The 18,316-nt window shown below is 43.4% G+C and overlaps 1 protein-coding gene across 3 annotated transcripts in view; it reads left to right on the forward strand.

The window, feature by feature from the left end:
• Positions 1 to 364: 364 nt before the first annotated feature.
• Positions 365 to 18,316, forward strand: part of CEP43 (centrosomal protein 43) — a 31,815-nt gene continuing 13,863 nt past the window's right edge. The window contains exons 1-7 of one of the 3 annotated variants that reach the window (XM_053592013.1): positions 365 to 545; positions 1,650 to 1,703; positions 5,496 to 5,550; positions 6,069 to 6,157; positions 6,576 to 6,713; positions 12,375 to 12,446; positions 15,464 to 15,523. In XM_053592013.1, the coding sequence (XP_053447988.1) occupies positions 444 to 545; positions 1,650 to 1,703; positions 5,496 to 5,550; positions 6,069 to 6,157; positions 6,576 to 6,713; positions 12,375 to 12,446; positions 15,464 to 15,523 (570 nt within the window). In that variant the 5' untranslated portion in view covers positions 365 to 443. The remainder of the gene's footprint in view (positions 546 to 1,649; positions 1,704 to 5,495; positions 5,551 to 6,068; positions 6,158 to 6,575; positions 6,714 to 12,374; positions 12,447 to 15,463; positions 15,524 to 18,316) is intronic. The other 2 variants (XM_053592016.1, XM_053592014.1) reach the window with 2 other exon arrangements.

The following is an 18,316-nucleotide window of genomic DNA, read 5'->3' on the forward strand; positions in this document are numbered from 1 at the left end:
GCGCACGCCCGAGAAGTTCTAAAATCCGACGGCAACTCCCACCTCCAGAAGATTCCACCCCACCGCCCCGCCTCTCAGGAGTTCCTCCCCCGCGCGCCCGCCGCAGGTCTCCTAGGTAACAGTACTGCAGCAGCCTTCAGCCTCCTGATCATCGTACTTTCCCCGACTCTGGCTTTAGCAAACTCGCAACGTCTTAACACCCGACCGCTGCCTGCGGCGGCCGACGGTCCGGGAGCTCCGCGCGCGCCAGGTTCAGGCGCCTCCGCCCCGCCCCTGAGTGCGCCTGCACTGCCGGCGCCTGCTCGAGGCCCCGCCCCGGGCTCTCGACGCCCCGCCCTCCGACGTAAAGGGTGGAGCCTCGGCGCGTCGCCGGCGCGCCGTGCGGAACCTGCGGCGGCCGTTGGCCGTTGGCGCGGCTTGGGCGGTTGTCTTGGAGAAGCAAGATGGCGGCGACGGCGGCCGCGGTGGTGGCCGAGGAGGACACTGAGCTGCGGGACCTGCTCGTGCAGACGCTGGAGAGCAGCGGGGTCTTGAACCGCATCAAGGTGGGGCCTGGCGCCGGGCGGGCCTGGCGGGGCCGCAGGGTCCGTGGGGGCCTCAGGGTCTGTGCGGACGGCGGGCGTCACAGCGGGGCGCGTCGGGGAGGCCCCGTCCGGGCGAGGGGCCGTGGCTGGCGGGGCGCCCTTCTCGTATGCCGCGCGGTTCAGGGTCGCCCTGGGCTCTGTCCGTCACTCCGGCCGTTTAGGGCAGGGTGCCGGGAGTGCGCGCCCCACGCGGGAGGGCCCCTGAAGCCGGTGTGGGCCGTGTGGTCCCAGAGCGCGGCGGAGCACCTGTCCGCCCCCCTGCAACTGCCGCCCCCCTGCACCTGTCCGCCCCCCTGCACCTGCCCGCCCCCCTGCACCTGCCGCCCCCCTGCACCTGTCCGCCCGCCCTGCAACTGCCGCCCCCCTGCACCTGTCCGCCCGCCCTGCACCTGTCCGCCCCCCTGCAGCTGTCCGCCCGCCCTGCACCTGCCGCCCCCCCTGCACCTGCCGCCCCCCCTGCACCTGCCCGCCCCCCTGCACCTGTCCGCCCCCCCCGCACCTGTCCGCCCCCCCTGCACCTGCCGCCCCCCCGCACCTGTCCGCCCGCCCTGCACCTGCCGCCCCCCCTGCACCTGCCGCCCCCCCTGCACCTGCCGCCCCCCCTGCACCTGCCCGCCCCCCTGCACCTGTCCGCCCCCCCCGCACCTGTCCGCCCGCCCCGCACCTGTCCGCCCCCCTGCAGCTGTCCGCCCGCCCTGCACCTGCCGCCCCCCCTGCACCTGCCGCCCCCCCTGCACCTGCCCGCCCCCCCTGCACCTGCCCGCCCCCCCCGCACCTGCCGCCCCCCCCGCACCTGCCGCCCCCCCGCACCTGTCCGGCCGCCCTGCACCTGCCGGCCGCCCTGCACCTGTCCGCCCCCCCCCGCACCTGTCCGCCCCCCCGCACCTGTCCGCCCCCCCTGCACCTGCCGCCCCCCTGCACCTGCTGCTTTTTTGTCTCCAGCTTTCAGACGCTGTGGATGGTGTCTGTAGAACTTATGTCTGTAGAACTTAGATGATGTCTGTGTGCACTTCTTGAATATTGTCTCGAAAGCGTCATTTTTATTCTTTTACCTTATTTTTAAAGGCAGAACTCCGAGCAGCCGTGTTTTTAGCACTCGAAGAGCAAGAAAAAGTAGAGGTATGAAATCTCCCGATTATAATTTGACCCCATTCATTAATATTGAATTTCTAATTAGTTAAAAGCCATTTTAACCACACAATTCATAGTAGTGTATAACCAGGGGTAATTTTAACTGTGAAGGATTATATTTCTATTGGGAAAACAGTAATTATTCCCTTTTCGTGTATCTTTTGAATTTTAGAGTAATCTTAAAGGTTAGGTACCACTTTAAATATTAAAGTTTGGGTAACTCTGAGACCAATACTAAACTGAAAGAAAAGGTCCTAGGAGTTCACTTAGAAGTGGTTCCATTGTCAATGAGTTAATTGCATGATTGCTTAGAACCTTTAATAAACTAATACGTGTTAATACACTGTGAATCTTTGTGAGGTAGGAGGTATATGCTACTTTCCCCAAAATTATCTGACCACTTGATTATTTAAAAACATCAACATCTTTATTATTGCCAAAAGTCCATCCACTTTTTTGTGTGTCAGTGTGAAATTTAGCTTTTCCTTTCTTCTTCAGGTCCCACCAGCCATCCTGAGTAAATATCTTGGAACTTGTGGACAAGAATCAATATCCCATTAAACTTCTACACTGTGACAAATCATTCTCCCATGTAGAGACTTAGATAGTAGCTCTTTAATTCCATCCAATCTTTCACTTCTTTGCTCTTTGTGTTTGTCTAGGTGTCAGTCTTCTCTTGGCAGCTTTTTGTTTTTGACCTCAAAAACCGTGACTACTTTGTCTTTCAGTCATTGGTTTGGAAGAAGTCTTAATGGTCCTTTAATCCAACACATTTGCTTTTCTGGTAGTGCATGTGGGCTGCTAGAGAGAAGTTGCTGGACCTGATGGATTGCTGGTGTGACAGGTTGGTAGATAACAGCCTCAGCCAGGTCTTCACAGGCAGAGCTCTGCTTCTCAGTCAGCACAGCCCCCCTCATCTGCACTTTAGCCGTGTGTCTTGACCCCACCTCCTCCATTCTCACAGTTGGTCTGTCTTTTTTTCAGGGAATATAGAAGCCATAATGTTCTAACATTATATATTCCTTCCCCAGCCTCCAGTCTTTTGCTCAGCTCAGAAAAAAATTTACCTGTGTCTGCATTTATGTGTACTTCCTGCTTTAGTAGAAGGGCTCCGTCTGGTCCAGGAATGATCTTTTGTCCAGGTTCTGCCTTCTGTATACTCTTGTCTTCTTTGCTTATTTATTGTATCTGTGACCTCTTTCTTTTTGTTGGCTCTTCTCTTGAGCATGCAAACATGTTTAAGTTGCTCTTAAGGAGAAAACTGTTTTCCTTTTCTCTTACTCTGCCCCCCCCCCCCCTTTTTTTGAGACAGAGTCTCAAGCTGTCGCCCTCTAACTCTTGGGCTCAAACCATCCTCCTGCTTCAGTTTTTCTATTTTTAGTAGAGATGGGGTATTGCTTTTGCTTGGCTGGTCTCAAATTTGTGAGCTCAAGCAATCCACCCGCCTCAGCCTCCCAGAGTTGCTAGGATTATAGGCCTGAGCCACCGCACCCGGCCTCTCTTATTTTGCTCTTAATACCACTATAGTTTTTCCCCTTTCACCACATTTTGAAAGAATATGCATGATTATTCCGTTATGTTCAGTCTCCCCCTTTTCTGTAAAAATCTTAAATCCACCACTATTATCCCTAAGTGATTTCTCTTGCTACAGTCAAGAAGAATCTCTTAATTAAATATTCTTTAGTTCTTACCTATCTTGATTGAGCATCATGGCATTTTACATTCTTAATTCCTGTTTGAGTCTCAAAAATCTCTTTTGACCTTTGGGAACTTTCTCTCTTCTGTTTTTCTCCTTTTCCTCTTGATCACTGCTTGGTTTCTTTAGTGTGGTTTTTTTCCTGTACTTCTTACTTCAAATGTTGATGCACTATCCCACAGTTCTCATTCTGTATGTACCTTCAGCCCTACATGGTTCATGCACACCTCCTCCTGAGTGTCAGGCGTGTGTGTTAAACTGCCTGCTAGACTGACCTTCCTGGACTGGTCATTCATCGCAGCAGGAAACCTGAGTGTCTCTGTGAGGCCTGATCTGAAGTGTCCCTGGGGAGTGCTCTGTTGCCCTCTGCCTCCTGCTTGTTTATTTCTTTCCCAGTTGCATTACCCCTTCCTGATCCCCAGTCTATTCCTTGCTGTTCCCTTCTCCCTGAAGTCCTTTCTCTGTGTGGCTCCTAGGTTGGCTTTTTATAGTGTACATCTGATCTTGTCCTTTGAGTTTCTTTAAATGTTTCGGTTGATGCAATGTCTTAAAATTCCCTGATCCAGTTTATGAAGGTCATTTATAATCTTTCCCCTCCTTACATTTTTAACTACTTTGTTGAGGTATAAATGACCTACAGTAAATGTAATATAATTGAAATGTACACTTTGGTAAGTTTAACAGTTACGCAGCTGGCAGATGATCTCCACAGTCAAGATAGTGAACATATCCATGACCCTCAAGAAAGTTTCCCTGTGCCCTTTTGTAATCCCTTCTCCCAGGCAGTCCAAACATTTTAAAGATCTATATGAATCATAGAGTATGTACTCTTTTTGGTCTGGCTTTTTTCATTCAGCCTAATGCGTTTGAAATTCATTCCTACTTTAGTGTATATTGATAGTTTACTCCATTTAATGAGTTCAGGATTAATAGGTCATCTCATTCTATTAATAGACATTTGAGTTGTTTCCAGTTTTTAAGTGTTTTAAGTAAGACTATTGTAAATATTCATGTACAAGTCTTTACTTACATCTGTGATTTCTCTTGAGAAAATACGTGGGGTGGAATGACTGGATCACATGGTAGGGATATTTTTAACTTTTCTAAAAAACTATCAACTGCATTCCAGTCTGGCTCTACTGCCACCAGGTTGTGGCCCTCAGCAGTGTATGCTGCTCTGACTGCACTGGTGCTTCATGAGGCCTGCTTGAGGAAGCTGCCCTGTGCTCTGTGCTGCCAACTTCAGTTAGCCTTATTCTCAGCAATGATCAAAGTTCGATGTGCTAGAAGAATTTTTTTTCTATTTACATTCAAATAAATGCATAATTACAAAAACAAGTTGGCCAACGGGCCACATAAAATGGTCTTACATATCCTGGGTAAATTGGGAATTGCAAATATATAATTAAACTCCTATTCATTGTGGATATGCTACTATGTATAAATGGTAGATATCCAATAACAAAATATCAAACTTCTGGCCAGGCATGGCTGCTCACACCTATAATCCCAGCACTTTGAGAGGCCAAGGTGGCCTGAGCTCACGAGTTCAAGACCAGCCTGAGCTAGAACAAGACCCCATTTCTAAAAAAAAATAGCTGGGCATTGTGGCGGGCACCTGTAGTCCCAGCTGCTTGGGAGGCTGAGGCCTAAGAATCACTTGAGGACAAGAGTTAGAGGGGGCTGTGAGCTGTGACACCACAGCACTCTACCTGGGGTGACAAAAAAAAAATCAAATTTCATATAATTAAAATAGTAAATAGTGTTTATGTTAGTAAATTTAATTTTATTTAACATAAGTTTTTGAAGATAATCTTGGTTTAAAAGCAGTTTAATGAGCAATTTATAAAATATTTAAAATGAAAAATAAATACAAATCTTTATATGTGGTTTTGTTTAATTAACTTTGAGAAATGATTAAAAAGCATAAAATAGAAAACAATAGAGGAGTAGATTTAATAAAATCCTAATTTTATGGATGACCATGTATTATATTTTTAAAGCTAAGAAGTTAAACCTTAATGTACATCTTCTTGTTTTTAGGATAAACTCATGACACTTAAAATATTTCCTTTTTTTAACAGAACAAAACTCCTTTAGTCAATGAGAGCCTGAAAAAGTTTTTAAATACAAAAGATGGTAAGCTGTTCAGCTTTTCTTGTTTATCCTTCTCTGAATCTTGACACTGTTAGGGAGAAATAAGGAATTTCAGTTTTTTTTTTAAGTATTCAATTCCTCATTTTAACACAATATTTTATTGTATAGCCATCAATCATAGTGTCATTAAATATTTTAGATCATAGGAAATAGCTGAAGAAAATTTTATTATAAAAATCTGATTTTAACTATAAAAAGATAGAACAGTGGAATTTATTCATGAAGTGTTATCTGGTCTTACTGTTAGTTCCAGACTGATGATCCCAGGGAAAAATTTGGGAGATTGGGATTTTTTTAATACTTAACTATATTATTCAGAGAAGAAATTTATAATTTAAAAAATTTAAAAACCTCCTTTCTCCCATTAATTTGGTGCATCTTATTTTACAATGTTAATAAAAGATACTCAAAGTTCTTAATGTATCTTATTTCACAATGTTAATAAAAGACATTCAGCGTTCCTAAAGATTTGCTCACCCATCTTTTTCTTGATTTTATAGGTCGTTTAGTGGCTAGTCTTGTTGCAGAATTTCTTCAGTTTTTTAACCTTGACTTTACCTTGGCTGTTTTTCAACCTGAAACTAGCACAGTAAGAATAATGATTTTTACAACTATCCTATTAAACCTTCTTTGATACAAATGAGTTAATATTAAGCTGAATCTTAACAAAATTTGACCACATAATTTCTGGCATAGAGATTTTTTTCTCATTGATTATGTGTTTTTCTTAAAGACCATCTGAGATGTCAGCTGGTACCAGTATCACTGCTTTGTGTAACTTGAGAGCTTGCTAATGAAAGAGTTTTACTGTGGCGCTAATTTTAGCATGGTGTTAGATCCTTAATGGAGCAATGAACACCGGGCTGTGTAAAATAAATAGGTACAATTTTTTGAAATGGACATTTTATTCATTAGAAGAACATTCTCTGAGTTTAGAGATGTCTTTAACCTCTGAAAGTACTTTTGGTATATTTTTGTACATCTTCTATATCTTATTTCTTTTCTAGTCGCAAGGCCTTGAAGGTCGAGAAAATTTAGCCCGAGACTTAGGTATTATTGAAGCAGAAGGTACTGTGGGTGGACCCTTATTATTAGAAGTGATCAGACGTTGTCAACAGAAAGAAAAAGGACCAGCCAGTGGAGAAGTAAGTATAATCCTATATTATCTGTTTGTATTTTAATTATTGCCTACTTAGTTTAGCTATGCAGATTAGTGCATATAATGTAAATCAAAGTTGACGTAAAAAGAGAATCTTCCTAGAAATATACAGATTTTAATGAAAATTAGAAATGTGCACACTGATCCTGTCGTATACCTGTTCTGGTTACTGATCCTCAGAGTCCTGGGTTTATAAGCTGGATTGGAACAAATCTCAGCCTCTCACTGACTACCTGTGACCCCCTCCATTCACTCCTGAATGACATGGGTGTCCCAGGGTCTGCCTCCAGTGATGTTGTGAGGCTTCTGCCTCTCAGCTGACACACGTAAAATTCTCAGAATGGCTCTCAGCATAGAAAACACTCAACTGTTATTTTTATTATTATGTTAGTTAAATATAAAAGGGCTAAGTTAGAGACTAGGTGATAATTACTTGGACTTAAAAACTAGGCTTAAAACTTTTTTAAAAAGGCTTAAAACTAAGCCATTAATTTTACTTTGAATTGTTTGATGGTCTAATTTCTATTTATATACATTAGCTTTATGTAAAGATAATTGTGTCTGACAGACATACACAACATCTGTAGCTGTTCCAGATATCTGGTTGAATGGGCTACCTGTTTATTTTGAGAGTCTCGGTATGTTTTCTATTAGAGTCTTTGAAAAGTAGCAAAATTGCCTGAGTACTAATTATATATAAGGCGTGGTAATTGTATGGGTAATTTATGAAATTTCTGTGTTCTTGAAGAGCTCAAAGCCACTTGAGATAAGATATGCTCACATAAGGGAATTGATGTTTAATAATGGCTTCAGACAGTGGTTCTCAACCTTCCTAATGCCACGATGTATTTTCATTGTTACAAAGGGTCACGACCCACAGGTTGAGAACCGCTGGCTTAAGATTATGGAGAAAGAGTCTTATAATATATGATTATTTCCAGATATTTTATGAATAATGATTATGGTAGCTTAAAGGGAGCAGTAATTGTTATGTGCTAAAATTTTGTTGAACTCAGTCTTAAAGCGAGAGTAAGCTGTCAGTTGTGCGGTAAGGATTGGGGAGGGTGTTGTAGTTGTAGGATTGGGGAGGGTGTTGTAGTTGTAGAGGGTGGAACGTGCCAGCAGACTGTGGAGGCAGGAGAGTGTGGCCAGATCCGGGTCAGGAGCAAGTCAGCTTTCTGAGAGCACAAGTTGTCACCTCAGCTTGTGTATTTTCCTTTCATTCCTTGACTCATCAGTTATTTAACAAGTTGTTAGTGTGCCTATTTGATGGACATTGTGTTAGATACTAGGGGATAAAAAAACAAAGACCCTCAAACAGTCCCCCTGGACCACGGTCTGTAGGTGGCAGTGACGCCTCTTGGGCGCCCTCTCGTGTCTGCGGCCCTGACCTCCTTTCTCTGTCTGCCTGCACTTGGATTTTCTTGTTGGGTTGCTCTTTGGCTCACCTCCCTGCAGCGGTGGTTTGTGCTCTTTTCCTCATAGTGCGGGCTGCGGAGCCAGGCTGCCCGGGTGAGACCTCCTGTGTATTAGGTTCCTGTCTGCAAGTCGAGACACAGCAGTGTCTTCTGGGGTGCTGGATGGCGGGGGCGGTGTATGTGTGAAGCTCTGTCTGCAAGTCGAGACACAGCAGTGTCTCCTGGGGTGCTGGATGGTGGGGGCGGTGTGTGTGTGAAGCTTATAGAGCAGCACTCCACACGGACTCCTGGGTCCCCACAGCTGTCATCTGTATCTGAGTCCCACATCAGCGAGTCCACAAACCATGATAAGTGAAAATATTTGGGGAAAATGATAGTAAAATAATACAAAGAAAGGAAGTACAGTGTAACAATTTTTTGTGTATCATTTACATTGTATTCGGTACATGGGAATGTGTACAGATTATGTTTAAATAGGATGTCATTTCACACAAGAGACTTGAGGGTCTGCCAGCTTAGGGATCCGAAGGAGGGTTCTGGAACCAGTATCCTGCAGATACCAGGGGACGACTGGGTCATTGTTACTGTTTCTGACTTTCATTAGTGTTGCTGTATAGGTGACACCCTAAGTCCAGATTTCTGCTCTCCTCTAGACTGGTCCATTCCTCTAGTCCTGACCAGAATGTCCAGCTCTTCATATAAATGACCCATTAGCTCATATAAATCCTGTGTGAAAAAGCTGACTTTATTCTTTTCACTTTAAAAAGGTAAAAGCACTAAAGACAAAAACAAATTCCAGTCGTCTCCTCAAGAAAACCTCTCTTCCAGCTCTTGCTCAGTCAGAGGTTCCTGCTTCTCCTTGGTTTCAGCCCAAGGGCCTTTCCTGGGGCCCCTGGATTCTGTAGTCTGTCAGGAAGGATTCGCTCTGCTCAGTCCACCTGCGCCGGCAGCAGGCCTGGAAGGAGGGTAATTGCCGGAAGACTCTGCTGTGCTGGGCAGCATGTTTGTTCAGACAGATGCCAGGAGAGCTTTCTGCCGTGTCGGCGTGATCTCAACCCCAGAACCGGCTACTGTGTTGTGAGCGCTTCTCTGGGAGGGGAGGGGGGCTCTGAAGCTGCCCTTGTCCGTTTGCCCTGACTGTTTCTATCTCACAGACACAGGTGAGAACTGTGTATAAACCAAACAAAGTGGCTCGGTACCCATAGCACAGTGGTTATGATGCCAGTCACATACACTGAGGGTGGCAGATTCGAACCTGGCCCGGGCCAGCTAAACAACTGCAACAAAAAAATAGTCGGGCGTTGTGGCGGGCGCCTGTGGTCCCAATTACTTGGGAGGCTGAGGCAAGAGAATCGCTTAAGCCCAGGAGTTTGAGGTTCCTGTGAGCTGTGATTCCATGGCACTCCCTGTCTTAGAAAAAAAATAAAAAGTTGCCTTTCTCTCCTAAATTGCAGAACTAGTAAGTTGGACATTTGATCTCCGCTCCTCGCTTGTTCTGCCCTCTTAATGTCTGGGCATTTCACTTTGAGAGTCTGTGTGTGCATGTGCACATGTTAAACCAGGGGTCTGCTTCAGCTCTTGTGTTGTGTTACTAGTGTTTTATTCTGAGACTTTGAGAGGAAACCTGTTGTACATAATGAAGTAAAAAAAATTTGGGTTTTATTGATTTTGGGTTTTTGATGGTAGAGAACTAGCTGTGTATTAAGCCCATTGAACTCAATTACTCTTTTTTTTTTTTTCACCAAAAATTGCATTTTAAAAAACCATCTTAAGAAGTAGATGCCACGTGCTTTTAATGGGGCTTTCAGCCGATGTTATTGACTCTTCCGCCCTAGTTAGTTAAACATGTGCCTCTGTTCTCTCTGCCCCTCTGGGAGTCATCTCACCTCCAGCACTGTCCTCACCAGGTCCTTGCCTGTGAACTCTCCTCCCAGGGTTCTCAGGTGCTCCTCCTAAGGGCACTTGTCTTTTCGGTTTCTGCTGTTCACTGTAGAATCCCTTTTAAAATTCAGCTCTTCCTCTCTTCCCTTCCTTTTTAAAAATTGTAGTGCTGTGCAAGGGCAACTGAAGAGTTTCTAGATTCTTTAACCTTAGTTAAGGTTCTGTGTGATAATAGCTTGCTCATTTTTCTGGTTTTAAGTCTTTTTTTTTTTAATGTGGAACCTTATTTTTAAGCCACACTGAACTTATTCTTTGAAAGTAGCTTGTGCTTTTATTCCTTCTCTTATTTTCTCATCTTATTCTCCACCTGAAATCCCCCGTCTTTCTCTTATTAGTGTGCGGAATTTCATCATTCTGGTTTTCTCAGCTGTGACACTGAGGTGTTGCCCTTGTTCTCCCCTCTCCCTCCTGGCAACGCTACGTGACTGAGTGCCTCACTCTTCCACGTTGTAATAGTTACCTGCAAGTGTCTTTGCCCTGTTACTAGATAATAAATTTATTGAGTACAAGGGCTTCATCTCCGTGTCCCTTGCGGGGCTCAGACATCATGATTGTTTTTATTTTTTTTTTTAGCGTTTATTTTTTTTTTTTGCAGTTTTTTTTTTTTTTTGGCCGGGGCTGGGTTTGAACCCGCCGCCTCTGGCATATGGGGCCGGCGCCCTACCCCTTTGAGCCACAGGCACCACCCAACATCATGATTGTTAACAGGCATTTGTTCATGGTCACGGGGAGGTCTGTGAAGACTTCTGAACAGGAGCCCCATCTGGAAGACGGAGTTGTGAAGGATAGATGGGTAAAATGTGGGGAAGTTAGAAGACTGAAAAAAAAGTGAGACCTGTAACAAGGCAAATCTAGATAAGAACAGTAGTAGCAGTAGATATAAACGCACAGATAAAGACCATCTTTTAAAGGAAAGTCAGCAAGTCTTTGAAGCTTAATGTTTGGCAGAGGATTGGGGTGTAGAAGGTAATAAGGGGGAAAGATTTTAGGCTGGGAGAAGCTGATGCCATCATCAGAAAGTGTAGACTCAAGGGGAGAGCAGAGTTAGGAAGAGTCGTCCATTCTCATGTTTAAAAAGTTGTAGCTAAAGGGTTTTTGGGCTGGACGCAGTGGCTCACCCCTGTAATCCCAGCACTCTGGGAGACCGAGGCAGATGAATCCCTTGAGCTCAGAAATTCGAGACCAGCCTGAATAAGAGTGAGACCCTGTCTCTACTAAAAATAGAAAAACTAGCTAGGGGTTGTGGTAGGTACCTGTCGTCCCAGCTACTAGGGTAGCTGAGGCAGGAGGATTGCTTGAGCCAGGAGATTCAGGTTGCTGTGAGGTGTACCTAGGGTGACAGAGTGAGACTGTGTCAAAAAAAAGGTGGGGGCGGGAATCTTTGTAGCAAAACAGCCAGTACTTGATATGTACACAGTATCATAGATGTGGGTGAATTTTAGGAAGTGAGTTTGAGTCCATAAACGTTTTTACAGGCTGGGCTTGGTGGTCACGCCTGTCATCCTAGCACTCTAGGAGGCTGAGGCAGGTAGATAGCTAGAGCTCATGAGTTTGAGACCAGCCTGAGCAAAAAGCAAGACCCCGTCTCTACTAAGAATAGAAAAACTGAGGCAAGAGGATCTCTTGAGCCCAAGAGTTGGAGGTTGCTGTGAGCTATGATGCCATGGTATCAGCCTAAGACTGTCTAAAAAAACAAAAACCATTTTTACAGACTCCTCCTTTGCTAAGACTGACACACATATACCCCTGTGAAAGCTGGGCTAGATGAGGGCTTTAAAGATGAAAGGAAAAATGTAGAGAAGCATAAAAGAGGAAGAGAGGACTGCCATTTGCAGGGGGTAAAGTATTTTTTATTAGAGAGTTACTATTTGATATTTTCCTTGAGACAAAGAAACAAATCCAAGGAGGGTAGAAAGCAGATCTTGAGAAGCACAGGCTGTTAGTCTGGGGAGTAGGAAGAGGAAAGGGAGGCGGTTGCTGTGGGAGCCCCGTAAACCGGAGTGTTTCCGTGCAGACTCAGAGCCTGTGCAGGGTGAGTGAAATGCTTCTCAGGTCATTAGAATCCAGGGGTGGGTGTGTGTGTGTGTGTGTGTGTGTGTGTGTGTGTGTGTGTGTGTGTGTGTGTGTGTGTGTAAATCTAGTAAGGATTTTTATATTAATAATGAGGAATAAAAAAGATACCAACATTGTGTAGTGTTTTTAAATGCTAAAATTCTATTGAAGTATGATTAGTATAATCATGTTTTATTTTTAAATATATTTTAATTTTAAACTGTGGAATATTTTAGGGTGCACCAGATCTGTCTGACGTACATTCACCACCAAAGTCACCAGAAGGAAAATCCAGTGCACCAAGTAAGGTGAGTTCACCACGGGGCAGCACGGTGACCCTGGATTGGGACTCCGGAGGACCCTGTTCCTTTCTCTCTCTCTCTCTCTCTCTCTCTCTCTTTGTTACAAGTTTTGTTGTTGTTGTTTTTTAAACATAATTGCTCCTTAGTTTCCTGAAAGTATTTTTTCCCTTTGATTAAGCATATAGAGAGTGACATAAATTTCATGTGCAATTTAAAATTGCACATGAACTTTATGGCCAATCCGTATTTTAAAAAATATTTTTGGCTTTCTTCATAGTAGTTTGACATTGTATAATGGAAAGGATTATGCTGTTAAATAACAGAACTGTAGAATATTTGGATTCATTTGGTACTTTGAACATTTTTTTCTTCCATTAATAAGATGGTTTACTTTATTTTCATTTATAAGTTTCTAACTTGACAATATTGGGTTCCAGAATATAAAATTGTGTTGCATGTTGTGGACTTCTGGATGGGTGATCAGATTTGGAATTGTTAATCATGATGGCTTTTTATAAAAATGAGCTACGGTAGAACCTCCGTAGCTAACCCCTCCCTGCACTGACCACCTCCTTGAGTTGACCTAATTTTCATAGACCGGACATGCACCACAGTAACCCTGGTTCCTTATGTTGACCAGTGTTTTATAGTCCCTTGGGTGGCCAACTTACAGAGGTTCTACTCTATTTTAATGTGATTTATAGGAAAATATTTGTACTCTGGTTACATTTGTGTGTGTGTGTTTATGAGCTGTTAAGGGTAAGACCTCATTTTAGGGATTTGGCATAATGGAAGAAAAAAATAAACTGGACATTTGAATTTAAGATCAAGGATACAGGTGGTAATGTAGGAGTGGACAGAGATTGTCGGGAACTTTGTCAGCTTGGCCAGTGAGCGTGCAGTCCTGCCACAGGATAGGCTATGGGCCATGTCTCCATCCACTTGGCTGCCGGAACAAAGATGAGTTATAGATGACAGAAATTTATTTTCCACAGTCTTGGGGATATTGCATGGCTGCTTTCTGGTTAGAGCCTCCTCTGGGTTTCAGAGTACTGTTTCCTTTTTGTGTCCTCACGTGGGGAACACAAGCAGGAGCACTTTCTGGGGTCCCTTTTAGAAGGGCCCCCATCCTCATCACCTGCCATCTCTCCAAAGTTCCACCTTTCCTTTTTTTTTTTTTTTTTTTTTGATACAGAGTCTCACTTTGTCACCCTTGGTCAAGTACCATGGCATCACAGCTCACAGCAACTTCAAACTCTTGGGCTTAAGTGATTCTCTTGACTCAGCCTCCTAAGTAGTTGAGACTACAGGCTTCTGCCACAACATCTGGCTATTTTTAGAGACAGGGCTCTCACTCTTGCTCAGGCTGCTCTTGAACTCTTGCGCTCAGTCAATCCACCTGTCCTAGCCTCCCAGAGTGCTGGGATTACAGGGGTGAGCCACCACGCCCGGCCTAAAAGCCCTACCTACCTCTTGATGCCCTGACGTTGAGGGAGAGGATTTCCCTGTAGGAGTCTGGTGGGAACAGGACATGTGCATACAATCTGTTACAGATCCTTTGACTTCCATTCCACAGGAATAGAGGGATGCCGGGGAACACACTCCAAAAGATTAGGCTTTCATGTGGCCCATAGTGGTATATCGATTGACCTTAGAAAGAATCTGCATCTTTTAAAGTTGGATGAACTTCCAGAGGGCAGTAATGATACTGCAAGATTTCTTTCTTTTCCAAAGAACATTGCTGAACGATTGCTGTTTTTTAAAGCTTGTTCTTTGATAATTGTTTCTCCTTTTTGTTTTTTGAGTTTAGGAATCTAAGGGAATTTTCCACTGTAACAACAGAAAGAGACCATTATATTGTTTATAGTTATTACTTCCTTCTGAGATTTTCTGATAGGGAACATTCTTTTTTAAGAGATTTTTTTTTTCCTTAATGGTCCTGGGATACTATAACCCTGGTGATAGAACAAGTTATGAGTAAATTTAAAAATTTCTTTAATTGCAAATAAAAGAGCCTATATAAGAAAACTTTATTTTTCATGAAAGTATGTGGCTTAAGATTGATTAAAATTAATAAATATTGCAATATACTTAGCAATACCTATAGCATTAGCAATTTTGAAGCTGTCTTTTTAGCAGATTGTTACTTTTTAAACCAAGTTAGCAATACTTTCTACATAACGATGTCTTTGGGATAAACTACTAAAGTCTATTCTACACACTCTTATTCTGTGTAATTTTTTTTAAGATCTAAGAATTAGCAGGAGAATCTTAGCTATTAGGAAATGATGCTCTGAAGCCTGCAGAGCAGTGGCGGCTGTCTGAGGCGCGTCTGGAGAGCAGTGGCGGCTGTCTGAGGCGCATCTGCAGAGCAGTGGCGGCTGTCTGAGGCGCGTCTGGAGAGCAGCGTCTGCTCCTCAGGAGGCCCTGCCCCCGCCTCTGCTGCCCTCCATTTATTTCCAGAGTGGCTCCTAAGCCGTGGGTGCCCACTTTAGAAATACCCTTGAATGATTTTTGGTAGGGCTGATACAAATCCTTATTTGAGCACTTACAATGCGATTGCCCTGTAACCCTAAAGGACCTGGGTTTGGGCTCCAGTGCTCTGCCCACCTCTTCTTGCCAGTGTCTCCCTGTCTTGGAAGCCCACGGAGAGTGCTGGGGACTCCCCAGAACAGGGCCCAGCCCAGAGCCCATTTTGTGTGCTCCTGAGGAAGGTAAGATAAGGTCAGAGCAAGTCTCCAAGGAAGCTGCTGCCTAGGAACTGAGGCCAGGCTTGTCTAGAATGCTGCTAAATGTAGCCTAACGTTGGACCCAAGCTGTTGGAGACAGTGTAGTTAGACATGAATGGAACCACGTTAGGAAGAGAGTCCAGAAAGGGCCAGGAAAGCAGGCGTCAGAGAGGAGCATCAGTACATTCCTATCTTAAAGGGATTTTCTAACAGGAATCTTTATGTGGTAATGAATTAGTTTATTTTTAAATATTTACATATTATGGTAAAATGTCATTTTATTCTCATGCTCAGATACCAAGGTATAAAGGCCAAGGTAAGAAGAAGACAGGAGCACAGAAGTCTGGTGACAAGGTAACATGCTTGAGGGCAGAGGACCCCTTGGGTCCACGGGGCCTCCCCCGGCCTCGGAGCCCTGTTGGTCTGGGCTCTGAGTTTCCTTTTGAAATGTCACTTGTGTTTATCTGTAATCGGAACATGAGAAAGTAATGGTGGCATAAAACCAAAAGTAATTTGAGGTCAGTTTTCATCCATGTGAAAATTATACAGTTGTATTTTAAAACCGTGTTCTTAGTTTTCCTTTGAAAATTCCTTGTTTTGCTTGCAACAGAAAAGAATTGGAGCGGCGCCTGTGGCTCAAGGAGTAGGGCGCCGGTCCCATATGCCCGAGGTGGCGGGTTCAAACCCAGCCCCGGCCATAAACCACAAAAAAAAAAAAAAGAATTGGAAATAATTATTTTCCTTTTGAATGGATGATTATATACATATTATTACCATTATGGTTTTTATCTGAAGAAAATAGAACATCACACTACTTTCTGGATAAGTTCCAATTGATAAATTAAAAGTTAAGCTTATTCAAGATGCTTTTGTGTGCTGCTGCTTTTCAGACCACTGGACGATTGTTAACCTCACTCAGCGCCTACTCACGGGGCCACTGGGGCCAGTCCGTGTGGGCATTGCTCTGGCTGCCTTTCTCCTCCCCTGAAGGTCACCAGAACACACTAAGCCAGTAGATGAGCTGTTTATCAGGTTTAAATGTTAGAGGTCTCAGAAACATGATCAGTGCAGGTTTTGTTTTTTTTTTCCTTTTACAGTTTTTAGCCAGGGCCTGGTTTGAACCCACCACCTCCAGTATATGGGGCCCGTGCTCTACTCCTTGAGCCACGGGCACTGCCTTTAGAGCAATTTTCTTAAACATCTATTTAGAATAAGATAAAATGATTTAATTTTCAGTTTTGTAAGATTCATTAGTTCTGTGTTGAATCTTGGTTTATGTGTGGATTTTTTCACTGAGGGGAAAACCTTTAGAAGGCTTTTGAAAAAAATTCTATTTGTTCTGTTAGCTGGCTTTAATTCTAGTGGTTCCAGACTAAATTCCTATTATTTTATTCTCTTTTTGTTCACAGTGTTTTTATGCATAAATATGGTATTTTAAAGTAATTATTTGGTAGGTATTTCCTGAACATTTACACAGTGAAAGTCATTGCCTTTTAAGTGCTGTGGATAAGCCATGTTTCTCACAGTCCCCATGTGAGGAGTTCACAGTATAGCTGGAGAGAGGAGACATACCTTAAAAAAGATAATTAGTAATATAAAAGGATTTTTTAAAGGTTCTTTTAAATAGTTTCTTGGACTTTTTCTTAAAGTTCAAAGCATATTTCATGGTATTAAGTTCTTATAACTTACTGGTGCCGTGGGTTTTAAAGAAGTTAAAACATTTGGAGGAAGTTTGTAGTGGAACCATACTGAGAGGACAGCACACTGAGAGGTACCGTTTTCACTCTGTCAAGTGTCCCCGGTGGGCTCAGGCTTCAGCCTTCACATGAGTCTGGCAGGGCCTGACGTGCCTTCCCCTGCCTCGAGGAGAACCTATAAATGGGGGCCCTTCACTCCATGGTGTTCTCCTGATCCTGGGACACTTCCTCTGTCATTTTGAACCTTTTCTCTCTTCTCCTCAATCTTGTTTCTGCATCACCTTTGTAAGGAGTCTGTATTGTCCCCAGCACTGCCTAGTCTGGCCCCACACAGCCCTCCGCTTCTCACCTCGCTGCTCTGCCTTGTGCACGTGACAGGTTCCCAAGCCTCCTTAACACTTTTAACATCTTAAGCCAAATTTCAAGTTGTATGTGGTGGTTGGGGTTGTACAGAGCAAGACTCCAGGGACTGCCATTCATACCTAGTACCATGGGAGCCCCGCCTGTCTGTCCTGCAGATGCGACCAGGCTGGCCGTGCTGGGGATGGGGGCAGAGTACTGGTGGTCCCAGGGCTCTGCTGCAGTGGTCCCAGAGTGTTAGACATGTAGGAGGGGCAAGTATTAAGGTTCATGAAGAGATTCTGGGCAGGGATGGTACTGGCCCCATACATCAGAGGTGGCAGGTTCAAACCCAGCCCTGGCCAAAAAAAAAAAAAAAAAAGAGATTCTGGGCAGTTTCTTCAGCTAGATTCATATCAGAAATAAACTTTAAAAAATTATTCATATATATACATAAATATATACACACACATAAATTTAATAAGTTTTTTGAACTAATTTAGCTTTAGTAAAACTAAAAGTTGTTTTTGTTATTGTTAAGAGACAATAAGGAGAAAATGAAATAGACAGAAGATCTGAAAGATAAAAGATCAATAAGGAGAAAATGAAATAGATACAAGATCTAAAAGAAAAAGATAAAGATAAAAGATCTGAAATACAAGTAGGAGAAATTTTAAATTGGAGGACCTTTTTTTAATGAGCTAAGAATTTTTTAAAATATATATTAATACTTAATGACCTCACAAGTATCATCTGTGATAATTCATTTCATGATATACCATTTTGTTGTACTAAACATTGTCCTAGCTGTCTGAAAAAAAATTATATCAAAAAATTATACTATACTTCTGGTACTCTTTCTCAACTTAGTTTTTACCATTTAGTTAGAAAAATTGAGAAAGATTTTAGGTTCTTTGTTGTTTTAATATGTAGAGTTAAGCGCTTTTTATTGTCACATTAAATGTGATTGAAAGGTTATCCTTTCTTTTTAGAATTAGTTTTTCAGTTTTCAGATGTTCTAAAACTAATGTATATAATGTATGCTTCAACTTCTTAAGAATAATGGCATTTCTTAATTTGTTATTCTTTTTCCCAAGTGCTAGGGCAAGCC

This window comes from Nycticebus coucang, chromosome 5 (assembly GCF_027406575.1).
Source record: "Nycticebus coucang isolate mNycCou1 chromosome 5, mNycCou1.pri, whole genome shotgun sequence".
Taxonomy (NCBI): domain Eukaryota; kingdom Metazoa; phylum Chordata; class Mammalia; order Primates; family Lorisidae; genus Nycticebus; species Nycticebus coucang.